The 16,220-nt window shown below is 36.0% G+C and overlaps 2 protein-coding genes across 6 annotated transcripts in view; one reads left to right on the forward strand and one right to left on the reverse strand.

The window, feature by feature from the left end:
* GIGYF2 (GRB10 interacting GYF protein 2) overlaps window positions 1–16,220 on the reverse strand; it is a 113,859-nt gene that overhangs the window by 46,705 nt on the left and 50,934 nt on the right. The window lies entirely within an intron of this gene.
* On the forward strand, window positions 3,202–13,137 carry KCNJ13 (potassium inwardly-rectifying channel, subfamily J, member 13). 3 transcript variants are annotated; one of them, XM_008579423.1, is made up of 3 exons: window positions 3,202–3,322; window positions 8,231–8,706; window positions 10,714–13,137. In XM_008579423.1, exons 2-3 carry the CDS (start codon window positions 8,247–8,249, stop codon window positions 11,334–11,336), a joined length of 1,083 nt encoding a protein of 360 aa, XP_008577645.1. In that variant the 5' UTR covers window positions 3,202–3,322; window positions 8,231–8,246; the 3' UTR covers window positions 11,337–13,137. The 3 variants fall into 3 exon arrangements, with proteins under 3 accessions (XP_008577645.1, XP_008577646.1, XP_008577644.1); XM_008579424.1 differs by lacking the exon at window positions 3,202–3,322 and having other exon boundaries at window positions 7,908–8,470; window positions 10,714–11,466; XM_008579422.1 differs by lacking the exon at window positions 3,202–3,322 and having other exon boundaries at window positions 7,908–8,706; window positions 10,714–11,397.

Raw genomic sequence — 16,220 nt, forward strand, 5'->3', positions numbered from 1 at the left:
TGAAAGGGAATCCCACCCAAGTGTTGATATTCACATTTTTCTTTCCCACAATTACTTGTAAACAAAACTCACGGTGGCTAGGATAGGAAATTTAAATTCTATACCCAATGACTTGCAACTTTTCTCCCAGCCTAACCCCTGAGAGATAACAACCTGCTCCACTGGTTAACATGGGTTCTAAGAACACTGCAGTTCCTGGCTGGAGAGAAACTGGAGAGGCTGCAGCATATCAGAATCTCTTTGAAAAAGCACCTAATGAGGTCTGAATATACCTCATATCCCTATAGCCCTCGTGCTCAGCCGTCTGCTGGTATACACCCTGAGGCTACCTGAAATCTCTGGGGAAGGTAACCTGTAGGGAAATAGGTAGGCTTGAAAGAGACTGGAAAAAGACTAGGCATCTTTGAAAGAAAGCTAAGCACATTATATAAGAAAGAACATAGAGACCAGAGATAAAGTTTTAAAGCTGGGAGATGATCTATGTACTTAAGCAGGACATTGCACTCCAAGTAAAGGTTTTGTTGTTATCAAGTACAATGTAGTACATTTGTGGACTATATACTAGATTACTTCAGCCAGAAAGAAAATCAAATACCTTTAGGGACAGAGAATTGGATTTAATAAAGAATCATTTACCAGGTCTTAGCACCATGCTTAATCATTGTAATTCTGAATTAAAAGAAAAAAATCAATAAGCAGGTATCTAGCACTTATGTTCATTCATAGAAGAGATGTTTTAGAGCCAACTCCAATTATCTTAGTGTGAAGTATCTAAAAAAGAAATTTAAAACTCTGGGTAGATGAGAAGGCCCATGGGTTTTAGGGTAAAGATGGCATATCGTCTGTGCCAGTATCAGCGTTGTGCCAGTGAAGGAATCCAGGAAATACCCTCCCCCCAAAAAATATGCCCCTTTAGTATGCTGATTACTTCAAACTGAGAGAACCTGGGGACAAGTTCAGGGAAGGGACTTTTTTGAGGTCCTCTTACCTGAAAGAACTCATTTGTCCCTTACTGGAATCTAATCAACCAGGGAAGATTAACCACAGGAAAAGTCTAAAGGTTGGTACCTCACCCAGACAGACTTTGACACAGGCTACCACCTATTCTTCTGACAGCTTCTCTCAAGATAACTTTTATTACCTAAAAGATTTTATCTACATAACAACACAACCTTTGTCTCCATAGCTTGGTGATACCTTCCCCCAGAAGACCCAAGCCTGTATTCCAACACTTTAAAAACTTCAATCATCTGGCCCTTCAAGTCTCATATTTTGAGACTCCCATGTGTATACACATAATTAAAATACTTTTTCTCCTGTTGATCTGTCTACTGTCGGTTTATTTTATAGATTCAATTACTGAAACTTCAGAGGGTACAGAGAAAGTCCTCTCTCCCTCCTACACCAGCTAACCTGGCAACCACAACCAGAAATGAATTTAAATGCTCAGGCTATTATAATGGGAGTGCTATGCTCCTGGATGGACATTCCAAAGCCGATCTACAATATCCATGCAATCAGCAGTTAGAAATCACTATATAGAGACGATAACAGACTTTCAAATTATAAAAACCCAGAAAACTTCACTTAAGACATTTTTTTCTTTTCTTTTTTTTTCAGCCGCTGGCCTATACAGGGATCCGAACTCTTGACCTTGGTGTTATAATACCATGCTCCAACCAACTGAGCTATCCAGTCAGCCAAAGACATTTTTCTCTTAATTGAGGATCATTCTGCCAAACCATTTTTGTCTCAATACATTCTGAAATGGGGTATATTATGGAAAGAGGCTTCTAAGCTTAGAAAAGTCCTTTACTATCTTACTTACTATAATGTCTATTCAAGACACATGGCAGATACACTCAACTACTTCTGCTTTCTGGAAGGCAATGTTAGACTACACTTGCTCTAGTATTTTCATTGTTGTTTTGCTTTTTTCCCCAATCAGCTAGCTGGTAGTTGACATAAAGTATAATTCCTACCAGTGTATGCAGGGAATGAGCATCATACCACAAGTCTTTCTTTTATGTTTTTACCTTCCCTAGTTCTGAAGGGAAAATTTTCCAATACTGTGTCTAAACTTGTATTGAAATGTTTGGCATTAATAAAACAAAGAAGAAATTAATATATTTTTTAAATTGTGGGGGGAGGCAGAGAAATCTACAAAGGCGGATTTCACTTTCTAAGTAGCATTATATTGGTCTACATTAATAATTTTCCCAGCAGGCCTTCCATGATTTTACTCTGAACAATCACAGTCTTTGTTTCTCAGATCCTCTTACATGTGACATTTGATCAAAGTTTAAAATCGGCAGCTAACGGAAGAGGAGAAAAGCACTACTAACCAAGGCATTACACAAAGCCATACCACAGCTCATTTCAAGTTTGCTACAAGCTAGATCGCAGACATTTTCCAGCTAAACACTTACTCAGTGTTGAGTTAAATTTTCTGTACCCTAAATACTATATTTTACTGTACTTCATCATACTTATCAGGGAAATATCCTCTAAACATCATTAAAGCAAGCCTTACAAAAATTATTCAGTTCTTTCCCACAGGTGTGTTTTTTAAAGAAAAGTACAAGGTACGAAACAATTAATTTTATTCCTAGTCAAAGTCTTTGTACAGAGCCTTTAAAAGAAAAAAGGCTGTTTCCTTGTTTAAAAAAATTTTTTTTTCAGGTAACTAAATTAACTATATTACTAGTTCTGGAATTAGTGATAGTCATTCTATAAGATGGGATATAAAAAAAACTAGGAAAATTATTCATTAATTTATGCCTAAAAGTCCTTATCCAAATAAACCTTCCCCAAAGAAATGGTGGGAAAAGAAGATTAGTAAAGGAAATATCTCACACTCCAACATGCTATATAAGGAAAGACGGCTGAAAGGAAATCTTGCAGGGAATTTTATCCCTTTGAACTTTCAAATAAACTCTTAAGTAAGATTATGCAAACTTACTAAAGACCGGTCCTGATTAGAGGGAAAAAATGTACCCCTTCTCCAAGTCAGTTCTGGAGGCTTTCTACAGAGTTGTTAAGGTTTGTGTTGGGTAAAGAAAGACCTCCTAACAAACCAGCATTCTTTTCCACATGATCAGAGCTAATTGGCCCCCCTGCAGACTAAGTGACCAATCACATCAGCTTCAGCTGAAACCAGCCCCCACGACATTATAAACAGAGGAATGTAAGCTGTAAAGCCAGACCAAGAAGAGAATCTACAAACTAGACTTGTAGGTTAAAATTACCTGATCAAAAAGGCAGACTCTGCGAGTTTCCTTAAGACCTACCTTGCATATAGGCTGACCCAGCAAAAGAATTGGTGAGTACATGAAATAATATTCATTCTTATTTCTTCCTTAAGGGAAACAGGGAAAGAAACTGACTGGCATATAGGGACAGAGCTAGATTACTTGCAATAGGTTTTCAAAACAAAGACATTACCTATAGGGTCATACATTAAGATTCTTTATTCTTTTTCCTTAAATTTTAAAAAATGGAATTATAGCCCTACTGAAAGCATTACTGAAAATTTTCTTCTTAACTGTTTAATTAAATGTATACTAATTCTCCATTGTAATATTATAGGAGAGCAGAGGAGAGAGACCCTTGAAAAATTGAGTGGCTTTTTTTTTTTAATGTGCCTTCTTCTTTTAGAAGGGATTAAAGAAACCCAAAACGAATGTATAGAAACAAATGCCAAAAGAATAAATTACTGTTTTTATTGTTTTAACCCATGAAAAAAGTAACGAGTATCCTAATTTTAAATTTCTTCTTAAGCAAGAAATTACTGAAATTAGTAGATGCTTCTGCAAATAAGAAATTAAAATGTGAAAAAATCTCTGAGCTTATATAATAGGGTTAGAACTCACATTGTTTGCCCTAATTATGAAGGACAGGACAGATGATTATAAGACTCTCAACATTTAAAATGTTTATACCAGACATGATCAAATTCATAATAATACTGTATTCATTTAACAATTGCAGGGGGCTGGCCGTGGCTTACTTGGGAGAGTGTGGTGCTGATAACATCAAGGTCAAGGGTTCTGACCCCCGTACCAGCCACCCGCCAAAAGAAAAGCATTTACTAATTGTAGTTATAGCCTATATCTTAACTGTCTAATATGAACTACACTAGTACTTTACAACAAAGCAACAGAAAAGACATAATTTTAAGTCCTACATCCTAATGAGTAGTATAAATCCATTATTTTGGCGACCAATGAAGCTGCCAAACTATCATTTTTATAAAGAGTACTATTTTTTCCACCAAACAACTTATAAATGGGCAAATATTTTACAGCCCACCCACAGATACAAACACCTTTCCAATCTTCCATTTTACTTTATTGGGATCAGTTGATGAGAATCACATAAAATACAAACCAAGACAAATACATTCAAAAAGCACTTGTGTGCCTATGGGGATTTGAAAATATAATAGTATAAACATAATGCATGCCCAAGAGACACTTTTAAATTTGATGAGAAAAAATCCTTCATATATCAGACAACAATAATATAATTTTTTAAAAACCATCTATGCAGACGTAAAATCATTTTTAAAAAGAAAGAAATCATACGGGACACCTGTATCAGTCGAAAAAATTGAAAACAAACATACAAACTTGTAGAGTTTTAAGGGATCATATTATTTAATTCCCTCTTTTTTTCCCTTTCTCTGTTTTAATAAAGATGCCTGGCCAAAAGGACCGGGTGGCTTGTCCAAAATGACACAGCTACTTTAACCAACAGAGCCCAAGCTTCATGACCATATCCCCCATCCTACGTTCTTTATACTAAAGTACACTGACTACATGAGTCCGAAGAATAGTTATTGAGGGCAACCTGATCAAAATCTCACTTCTTTCAACTACTCTACTTCCCAACATTATACAAACCAGATCCAGCAAAGTCTTTTTTTTAAATTTACTTCTCAATATACTTTGTAGTTGATTTTTCACACCCTTTTACCCATTCCTCTCCACCCCAGCAAAGTCTTATGTAAAATAAAGATATTGCTTCACTGTTTTGTTACCAGCCTTTTGACTTCTCTATTCACAGGTTTTTCTATGTACAGTATTTAGTTGCAAGGAAAGGGGAAAAAATGAAATTGTAAAGACCCTATAGTAAGAGTGCTTCAAAAGCTGGAGGTAACAAGTAACAATCCTGAAAAGGCCTAAATGAGAATAATTAATTTCTTTAGCTATAGTATATAGAGACTACCTATCTCTCCAGCTAATGAATTTTAGAAAGTTCATAAATAAGGTAGGTTGAAAATCAAGAAGAATCTTGGAGCTTCTTCCTCCTCAAGCTTTTGTAAAACACTAAGCACTTAGCAGCATTCACCAGGATGGTGGCTCCACAAATGGAACAAATACGAGTGTCCAAGCCCATGAGGGGCATTTTCATGCAAAAAGAAACAAGGACAACAAAGCTGTTCACACTCCTTTATGAAAGCAGCCAACTGTTCTTTTATTGTTACAGCCTTCTTCTTCCTCCTCCTCTTCGAGTGACAAAATCTTTTCTTTTACAATATTATGATGGCAGGTTTATATTTTTTAATTATCTTCTCATTTGGCAAAATATAAATTTGGCAATGCTAAATAAGAACTCTCCTCCCCACATTGTTTTAATTTTACTGGCCTGCAGAATACAACTAGACAATCTCTTAAGGCTGATTGTACTAATCTTCAATCTTGAAAGAAGTCTTCCTTAACTGAAAATCTCTTACCTGCAAATCATAGGTCTAAACCTAATAAGCATTCCTGAAGAACAAATATTCCATAGTAGCTCTTAAACAAAACCAGTCAAATAGAACAAATTCCGTAGTAGCTCTTAAACAAAACTAGTCAAATGGAACAAAGTGTTATTCACAGAGGCTAACCAGGGTCAAATGTCTGTTTATTAGGCAGTATAGCACTGACTGGACTTGGAATACATGAGATTCATACCCCCTACTTACTACCTCATCGTGCCTCAGTTTCGTTATATGTAAAATTGTAATAATAATGGTACTTATTACTGTGAAAGTTAAGAAACATTATTAACAATAAAGCAACTAATACTTACTGAGAGCTTACTCTGTGCTAGGCATTGCCTATTGGCTTCACATGTGAAGTATTTGGTATGATTCCTGGCACATAATAAACAATATATTTTGGCTAATGCTATTAATCATTACTGGCATGAGAATAACATACTAAGTTAACAATGGTTTAAAATATGTATTTGAGACAGTTATGGGGGAAAGAAGAGCATCTTCTAAAGATGCTAAAAATCTGGCTGTCAAAGAATGCAATACCAATCATCTTGGGAAAGATTTTTATTTTACCAAGTTCTGAATAGACAACTTCTTGTAATAAAAAAAAAAAAATTAACTGGCTTTGAAATTAGCCAGACCTGGATAATAATCCAAAGACCCCATTTGCACTATGTAAATTCCTTTTATTTGTCTGAGCCTCAGTAACCTCATCTGAAAACTGGGGATAATAATGTCTATCTTGTTGAGATTTTAAAGAATTAGAATTAGTATAAAAGTACTTAGCTCAGTGTCTAGGAAGATGATGATGTTATTTCCAAAAGGGCAGAGATTAGGTCTCCTAAAACACTTAAAGAATCCAGCAAAATAAGGGTCATTAAAGAGCTATACGAAGAAAAAAAAAAATACATTAAATGGTTATGACAACTTGTTAGGGTAATAAGTTATAAAACATTAATGCTCAAAGATTTTTTTAAAGATTATAACATGAAAATAGGGCCAGCCCATGGCTCACCTGGGAAGCGTGGTGCTGACAACACCAAGTCAAGGGTTTAGATCCCCTTATTGGTCATCCTTTTTTTTTTTTTTTTTTTTTTTAAGAAAAAAAGACTATAACATGAAAATGAAATGGCCATTTAATCTAAAGAAATTGAACAATCATCCCAATGTTCCATCAGTAGCTCAAATTTGAAGGAAAAACAAGAGCATGTCTCTAGTATCACCAATAAATGTTAAATTAGCCTCAGTACAAAAGGAGAAATTGTATATACCCAGCTGGTCAACATCCAATTCCAACAACACAGAAAGGCAGTCTCCAAAGCCCCAAAGTCCCTAGACATAGACATAGAAAGGATCTAGCAAACCCAAACAGCAACTAGCTCTACATGTCTCTAGTGCCCTTCTTAAGCGTCACTCTAAAGGCAGGAAGGGGGTATGCAACACTCCCAAGGGTATCTACTTCTGAATGAGGAAGCAAAAGGAAGAGTCAAATATAAACTCCTGGTAGTGGACTGTGGCAAAGAAGAGAGGAGCACACAGGAGAAGAAAAGCCACATTTCCCATTCTGTTCCTGGTGGCCTCTACACAAATGCCTTAAGACACCTTTGTTATATGAAAGGATGGTCACAAGGAGGGAACACATTAGATTTCTACTCACCACACACAGAAAAGCATAACCACTGATGAAAACTATTTACAACAGAAAACTAATTTTACTATGTTTTTTAAATTGCTGTTTGATCCCTCAATTATTATAGTTTATTAAACTTTTGAAGCTGTTTCTTCTGGTTTACTTACTTTCAAAGCTAATGTTACCTACCTACAAAAGTCTACCTGGAATTTTTATTTTGCAAAGAAAATAATTCTCTCTCCACCCCACTATCTAATCAGAGCCTAGAATATTCAAAAAGACAGCAATATATCAGCCAGGGCAGAAAGAATCCATGAATATAGCCACTAAGTGACAAAGTCTAATCATGAAACTCAGATTTCTATTTATTTAAGTATATAAGAACACTTATACATGTAAACTTATTCCTTTTAATTATGAATTATTCATAGTCTTCAATTAAAAGCTTATAAAAAGCTGTTACTTGCACACAATATTTGGTCAAATTAATAAATATTGATGCCTGGACTTGTACAAGGAAGATACAGGTGTGAATCACAACCCCCACCTTCAGGAATACTTAAAATATACTTGGAAAGTTTTAAATGTCAAACAATATTTTAATAGACATTCAAGGAAACAATGAGAAATATCCTAAGCTAGCACATGATTAGCTAAAAACAGTCTTAGTCAATAAATGTCCCCTTGTGTAAAGAAAAAGAAGAGAGAGCTGGGAAAGCCTGCTCAAGTTGCAGTCTGAGAAGCAGTCCCAAGAAAACAAAGTGAGAGAGGCTTCAAAATTCATGAATATTAACTGTAAAACAGTTAAGAGCTTACTAATTTATGCTTGTTTTCAGAAAATTACAGCCTACGATGGACAGAAGTAATTGCAAAGTTATTGCTCCTCTCCTAAGTCAGAGATACCGGAGGATGGTCACCAAGGATGGCCACAGCACACTTCAAATGGATGGTGCTCAAAGAGGTCTTGCATATCTTCGAGATGCCTGGGGAATCCTAATGGACATGCGCTGGCGTTGGATGATGTTGGTTTTTTCTGCTTCTTTTGTTGTCCACTGGCTTGTCTTTGCGGTGCTCTGGTATGTCCTAGCTGAGATGAATGGTGACCTGGAACTAGATCATGATGCCCCACCTGAAAACCACACTATCTGTGTCAAGTACATCACCAGTTTTACAGCTGCATTCTCCTTCTCCCTGGAGACACAACTCACAATTGGTTATGGTACCATGTTCCCCAGTGGTGACTGTCCAAGTGCAATCGCCTTACTTGCCATACAAATGCTCCTAGGCCTCATGCTAGAGGCTTTTATCACAGGTAATTGTCTTTGTTCTTTTAAAAAAAAAAAAAACACAAAAAAACTACCAGTGTCTTGGAAAGGGTATAGTCAGTTATAAGTAATTCTGTTATAGAATAATTTATTAGTATTAATAACAGGTAATGCCTAAGATAGAAAAAAAACAGCCTAGGGCCAAACAATAAGAGAAATGTACAAGGGTACTTGAAAAAGTTCATGGAAAAACAGAATTAAAAGATAATATGAATCTTTCCATGAACTTTTTGAAGTATTCTGGTATAAGAAACCTGACTCGATACTTAAAATTTATTTATTGGAAGTACTTTTAAAAAAAGAAGCAGGGCCAACCCTTGGCTCACTTGGGAGAGTGTGGTGCTAATAACACCAAGGCCACAAGTTCGGATCCCTATATAGGGATGGCCGGTTAGCTCACTTGGAAGAGTGTGGTGCTAACAACACCAAGTAAAGGGTTAAGATCCCCTTACTGGTCATCTTTAAAAAAAAGGGGGGGGGGGTCATTATGACACTTACTTGCAGGAACATCCTGTGCCAAAAAAATATATTAACAAACGGTCTAAAAGGAGTTTTTCACAGAAACTAACCATTTTGTTAAACAAGTGAGTAAATATGTTCAATGCATATTTTGACAGTCACTTTACCTTACAGATGAATTTGAGTTTTTCTCTTCTTCACTGGGCTAGAATTTTCTCTTCTGAGTTCATCTTTTCAACATTTACTCAATACCAGTGAGCTCATAGTACCAGCTAGCATTATATGTTAGAGAAAAGTTACATAAATACATCCCTAGCAAAATGCACTGGAAATATGGCCACAAAGATTAAGAGATTTTGCTTATAAACCTGGTAACATATACAATTCTTTCCTCTAATAAAATAGGGCTGGAGTCCTTTCTATGTGACATATACAATTTTTTTAAAAAGAAAGGAAAACCTGGCTTTAGCATACTATCCAGTAATGATCTGAGAAGGTAAGCACTGAGCTATATGAAGGCCAATCTGGAATGAAGTCCCAGTGTGCTACCAACCAGCTCTATAATCTGTAACAAATCACTTTACTTTTATAAGAGCCTTATAGTGGTTCAGTACTTGGATAAATTTTAGGGGATCTGTGAACTTACATAATAAAAACTTAAATCTTTTTGTACTAACCCCTAATTGAAATTTGGCACTTCCATCAATTATGAATGTAGGCAACAAAAAAACAATGACATCAGCAGTACCAGTAACTCTGACACAAACAGAAATCACGATATTTTCATATCAAACTACAATACTTCAAAATCAGTGTTAAACCCACCAGATTTTATAATTTAATGCATTAATAAAGCACATATAGTATATTATAATTTTTTCAATGTTCAACTGAATTTCAATATATTTGGTTTCCTTTGTATGTATGGTATTTTTAAGCACTTAAAACATAATTGTGATAGGTTCTGTGGCACCAAAGTGGTTAAGAAACCCTCATATACAGCTTGGAGCACAAGGAGGGTGTTGAAAGGTATACTGAAATCATTTCATAGTCAAGAGTCTTCCCTCCAATAGAAGCTGAATAAGTTTCAAAGTTAAAAAATTCTTCAATGTACCACTCATTATACTGGTCCCTCCCTACCCCATACTGCTGTACTCTGAAGCTAGTCTCTACTTCAACTTTAAGTAATCTGGTGGTAAGCAAACCGCATTTATTTTCTATTACATTTTTTTATGGGGCAGAAATACAGGAAATGACCAATTGTTTGACTTGGTATGAAATTAGAAGATAAAGTTTTACATTTCTATACAACAAAATCAATTTTTCTCATCAATTTTGAAATCATGGTTTTTAGATAGAAATGTATGTATACTCTGAAAAATTCTTTAGACAAATGAGACCACCTAAATTAACAATGAATTCAATTCCTGATTCATTTCAAGAAATGTGTAACTATTTAATATACCCCTCTCATTGAAAAGGTATTGATATTTAAAGCCTTCATTTTTTAAAAAATTCAATGGTTTCTAATCTAGGTGCCTTTGTGGCGAAGATTGCCCGGCCAAAAAATCGAGCTTTCTCAATTCGCTTTACTGACTTAGCAGTAGTAGCTCACATAGATGGCAAACCTAATCTTATCTTCCAAGTGGCCAACACCCGACCTAGCCCTCTAACCAGTGTCCGGGTCTCAGCTGTCCTCTATCAGGAAAGAGAAAACGGCGAACTCTACCAGACCAGTGTGGATTTCCACCTTGATGGCATCAGCTCTGAGGAATGTCCATTCTTTATCTTTCCACTAACATACTATCACTCCATTACACCATCGAGTCCTCTGGCTACTCTGCTCCAGCACGAAAAGCCTCCCCACTTTGAATTAGTTGTATTCCTTTCAGCAATGCAGGAAGGCACTGGAGAAATATGCCAAAGGAGGACGTCCTACCTACCCTCCGAGATCATGTTACATCACTGTTTTGCATCTCTGCTGACGCGAGGTTCCAAAGGTGAATATCAAATCAAGATTGAGAATTTTGACAAGACTGTCCCTGAACTTGCAATTCCTCTGGTCTCCAAGAGCCCAAACAGGACTGACCTGGATATCCGTATCAATGGACAAAGCATTGATAATTTTCAGATCTCTGAAACAGGACTGACAGAATAAGACTTATCCATGGCACCCTATTTTTTAATATATTAAATACACCCAGCCAGTTATGCAGCTACTTTCTCTTCATTGTATCTCATGTTTTCTTTTTTCAATGCTGATTACATTTCTCTGATTACATCATGATAATCATGCCTATGCCCACAAAAAAATGGCTACGCTAACAATACACATTCCAGAAACATAACAATCTACCTTACAAAGTTTGTATCTGTGGTTATCTGCTGAAATCAACAGAACTCAACTCAACTTGACAGATACTTATACAGAAATGTTGCTGGTGAATTAATAAGGATATGGTATATAATACCAGTAATGAAGGTAAAATGGACAGTGAAGCTTAACACAACAGAACTCCAAGAAAATCAACCATAAATCTCTCACTTTCATCTGCAAATCAAAGGAACAGTCTAGTTTCAAACCTAGCTCCCTGGGTGGAATGATGATTTCACAATGTTTAGCGATCATCCTTTTGAAACTGTTGTTTTTTTCAAGACAGCAAAGATCATCCTTTGGTTCTTTATACTACAAAACCAGGGTAAGTATCACTCCCTTATTTTTTAACAACTAGGAACAAAAATTCACACACCAAAAAAAAAAAAACCCAACAAAGTACAGATTTATACACAACCCTATTTGAATATGACACCCAAACACATGCATGCATATATGTTCATATATTTGTGGCAGAAAGTGATTACAGCAAACAAGATAAGCTCCAGTCCAAATGGATCCTGCAGTGTGGTATTTTTGCCAAGGAAATACAAAATTATACCTACTTTAAAACTACCCTACATAATAAGCAAATAGCGATTTAAAAACTATAATCACCCATTCATCTGAATGGGTTCCAACCTGAATAAAAACATTCTCTACTGACCTATGATTCATTTGATGGTATGAGAAACCATGACAGGTCTAAATAACTAATAAACACAAATATACATGTAAGTTTTTATAGATATAAAGGTTTAGTTAAACAAAACTTGACTTGACTAGGGAAAAAATCTCCAATAGATAAAGCAAAAAATAATTAGGCAACAAAGTATTTTCAACCCCAAATTCCTGTTTCCAACTTCAAATAGTTTTTTCTATAAACACAAAATGAGTGTTTATTCACCAGTAGGAGGTTGGACTAGATAAACTCTATTATTTTTTCCAAAATCTAATACTCCATGAAAATTATGCTTTCTCTGCTTCATTTTTTTATTTTATACATACTAAGGCAAACCCTTTCTCTTACATCCAGTTAAAACAATCCTTTACATAATTTTTATTTCAGTCAAAAAATGAAACTGTCCTCAAACAAAACAAAACCAAAAAAGTCACCCTATCAGGTTTCAAAAAGATTTGTGGCTGCTTTTCTATTCTGAAATTTCCCTTATTCAGGTTGGTGTGGGAAAAGTGAAAGATTAACCTTCCCCATTGGTGATGATCCAGGCAGGAATCATCTCTTGAAATAAAAAACTAGCTGAGTACAGGCAAGCAGTTGTGAAGAGCAGGGCACAGCAGCAAGCCACATTTTTCTACTCTTTGACCAAAAGGAAAAGAAAATAAAGAACAACTCTGGAGTGGTCTAAGACTGATAATAGCAGAAGAATATCAAGAATACAGAAAATTATTGTAAACTTTTGCTGTTTGAAAATCTTAGGCATTCATTCTTAAGTAGTAACCAGACCATCGATTTTTTTCCAACCCAAGACTACTGTAACACATAAAGACAGCAAGAATTCTTATTTCTATAATAAATTAATAAGATTCACCTAACCTGTGAAAATAAAGTAGTATCAAAGACTTACATGGTATGTTTTTTCCTAAGAGTGCTACATCACTAACATAGATGACAATTTCAACAGTTAACTGAAGCTGCCCAAGATGACACAAATAAGTGAGATCTGGGATCTAAGTCTCCCTTATAGATGCGGCATGTTCTCCAAGTCACATGCGTCTCATATTATACTTACTGTTTATACATAAACTGGGCATTTGAAAACAAAATGTGGTTTCTCCCACACACACCCCCAAAATCCCTATATTGGTAAACCAATGTTGTTTAACTAAACAAATATTTTACAAACAGCTAAGAAATGTGATCAAAAACTTTAGGGGATAGAAAGCTTCTGGTAGCACCGTTCATGATTTTTTCACATATTTCATAGAATCAATTTCCAGGTTAAACATTAAGTTATCCACAGAGAGACCACCATCCTCTCAGGAAAATAAATAGAAAGAGGGGGGAAATTACTGGGTGGTAGGAATGGCAGCTCTACCTTCCTGGATGTACAGCTCACTAACCTGGACCACATGAGAGCTCAGTCACGGTGCCTCAGAGACAAGATCAGGAAGACCACTTTGGTACTAACTTAAAAAGTACTTTTGGAAACCAATACAGATAGCATGACAGTTCCAACAAACTGGAGACCAGTTACCAAAAATCTTAAGTACCTAGTTTATCTGTGTACAAGCCCATATTATCAACTTCCACAAACAGTCTATAATCAAAAATTGCTATGTCTAAGTATTTCACACCAAAATGCACTAATTAGTATAAAATGGGGCTAAGCCTATTGGTATTATCTGCATTAATTTTTATTTTTCAATGACCTTTTAATTTCATCCCCACAGAATCATACTACAAGATGATCACCAGAACTGGTCTCTCCCTATGCAGCAATCAATTTCTATTAAATAAGAATTATAATCCCAGGACTTTTCCACCTCCACATTCTCCCATGAGTGTTCACAGGAGTTGCGCATGATTCTTACCCAGATGTCTGTAATTCCACGCACTTCTCTTCACATAAAAAGCAAATACATGATATGAACCATCTCTAATTTTTAAAAGAGCAAATCATTTTGGAACCTTCAGTATTTAAATTAATTTAATGTCACAGGACATCTCACAATTGATCAAGACACTAGTGCATCCCAACAAACTAGTTTAGTGCCGTTATTCTTGGAAAGCATATAATTATGAACAATATTTTTTTAATCTCCATTATTTTAAACAAGTGGATTGCTTTCAAAAAGAGAAAATCCAGAATAAAAGCCACCATGACATATTAGAATATGTGTGTGTGTGTGTGTCTGTGTGTGTGTGGAAAGGATTGCTGTGATATTTTAGTACACTAGAAGTAGTTAGTACATTAACCTCCTTAATATTCTTAGACACTTCATAGCAATTTAGCTTTATGCAATTCGCCTTTTCAAAGATATACCTAAGGGGTGCAAAGAAAATAAGCTTTACTCAATAGAAGGTGGTTAGAGAAATTACCCTAATTGGATTAACATTGTTAAATATGAGAACTGCAAATAACGATGAAAAAGAACTTTATGCTCATCTATTCCAAACCACCAAAGTATTAATACATGTCAAAAAGTTAAAATCAAGCTATTCTCATTCAGGGAATTTACTACTTTACCAGAGCAACCTGTCATTTACAGACAACTCTAATTATTAGATCTTTTTAAGATTGTATCAAATACCTGCCTCCTTGAATCATCCATAGCTCAGCCCCTTTCTGCCCTTTAGACTCATACAGATCAAGTCTTATTCCTCTTTCACATGATCGTTAAGCAAGTATTCGCAGACAGTGATGCTATACCCATGCACTCCACTCTGTCCTATCTAGTTTAGTCTCCTATCTATACCACCCCATTTCCCTCACGCAGTCACCATCGCAAGGTTTCCAATGCTGCAGTCCTCCTACTCCAATGTACAGACCCTTTCAAGGTGTGACCCCAGAAGTGAACACAATGCTCAGGCTGTCCTGTGACCACAGAAAAGACAATGGGACTCTCTATCACCTGACTCACTGAGGACACTTTAGTTCTAATAAATACTGCTCACAGCTGTGAGGATACTATAAGGCTGCTGATTAACATGAAGCACACAGTCTGCTGAGAGGGCTGTGCCTTTCCCCATGAGCTGCTGTTGCACACAGCTACTCCACATTTTAACTTCCATAATTTATTTATGTAAGACTTGGCATTTGCTGCTGTTAAATTTCCATCTGATTTAATTTGGTCTCTTGTTCCACCTTAATTCTCATCCCAAGTCCTAACTGTTCCACTCCAGAGTTATCCCTCTTAACACTGAATGATATGAAAGTCTGATCAGCACACCAACAGCATCCTCCACCAACAATGTCCTCCAAAGAAAAGGAATATTTATTTAGCACCAAGCACAAGGCCTAGCATATAAGTAGGAATTCAATATTTGCTGAATGAATAAATGAGTTGATATGCTCTTATTTAATCCTAAAAATTCTGTAAGGTCTTATCCCATTTTATTGTAAGAATAACATATCTAAGAACTCAGAATACCAAATATCTTCTGATTCCAAATCCTGTATTCTTTAAACTGCCCCCCTTCTCCCTGTCACCTCTCCATATTTACTGGCAAAACTACTGAATCAGACAAGGATAGGTGATGAGGTCTTGACAAGTCCCCCAAGAGAACAGTCATCCAATAATCTATAATATGGGTAAAACAAACAATAAATTATCTCCCCGGTCTGTTCCAAATTTCTTCATACTACACTCATTTAATGGCTTTTCGTTAATGTAAATACAACTGAGTATTCACAATGCCATGTTAACAAATGAGGAATTCAAATCACTGATATGTTTAAATGAGTTTTATATGGAAACAGTGAAGCATATACTCATACACTTATGAGTTTTTAAAACAATCGGTCTGTGGGCCAAGCCCGTGGCACACTCGGGAGAGTGCGGTGCTGGGAGCGCAGCAGCGCTCCCGCCGTGGGTTCAGATCCTATATAGGGATGACCGGTGCACTCACAGCGCTCACTGGCTGAGCGCGGTGCGGCCGGTCTCAAAAAGGACAAAAAAAAAAAAAAAAAAAAAAAAAAAAAAGGT

This window comes from Galeopterus variegatus, unplaced genomic scaffold (genome assembly GCF_000696425.1).
Source record: "Galeopterus variegatus unplaced genomic scaffold, G_variegatus-3.0.2 Scaffold1883, whole genome shotgun sequence".
In the NCBI taxonomy this organism is placed as follows: domain Eukaryota; kingdom Metazoa; phylum Chordata; class Mammalia; order Dermoptera; family Cynocephalidae; genus Galeopterus; species Galeopterus variegatus.

What these genes read in the sequence shown, in the direction of transcription:
- KCNJ13 (XM_008579422.1), top strand. Translation starts at nt 8,217, where the DNA reads ATGCTTGTTTTCAGAAAATTACAGCCTACGATGGACAGAAGTAATTGC. An exon ending in GCTAGAGGCTTTTATCACAG is followed by an intron (nt 8,707 to 10,713) that starts GTAATTGTCTTT and finishes TTTCTAATCTAG; the next exon opens with GTGCCTTTGTGGCGAAGATT.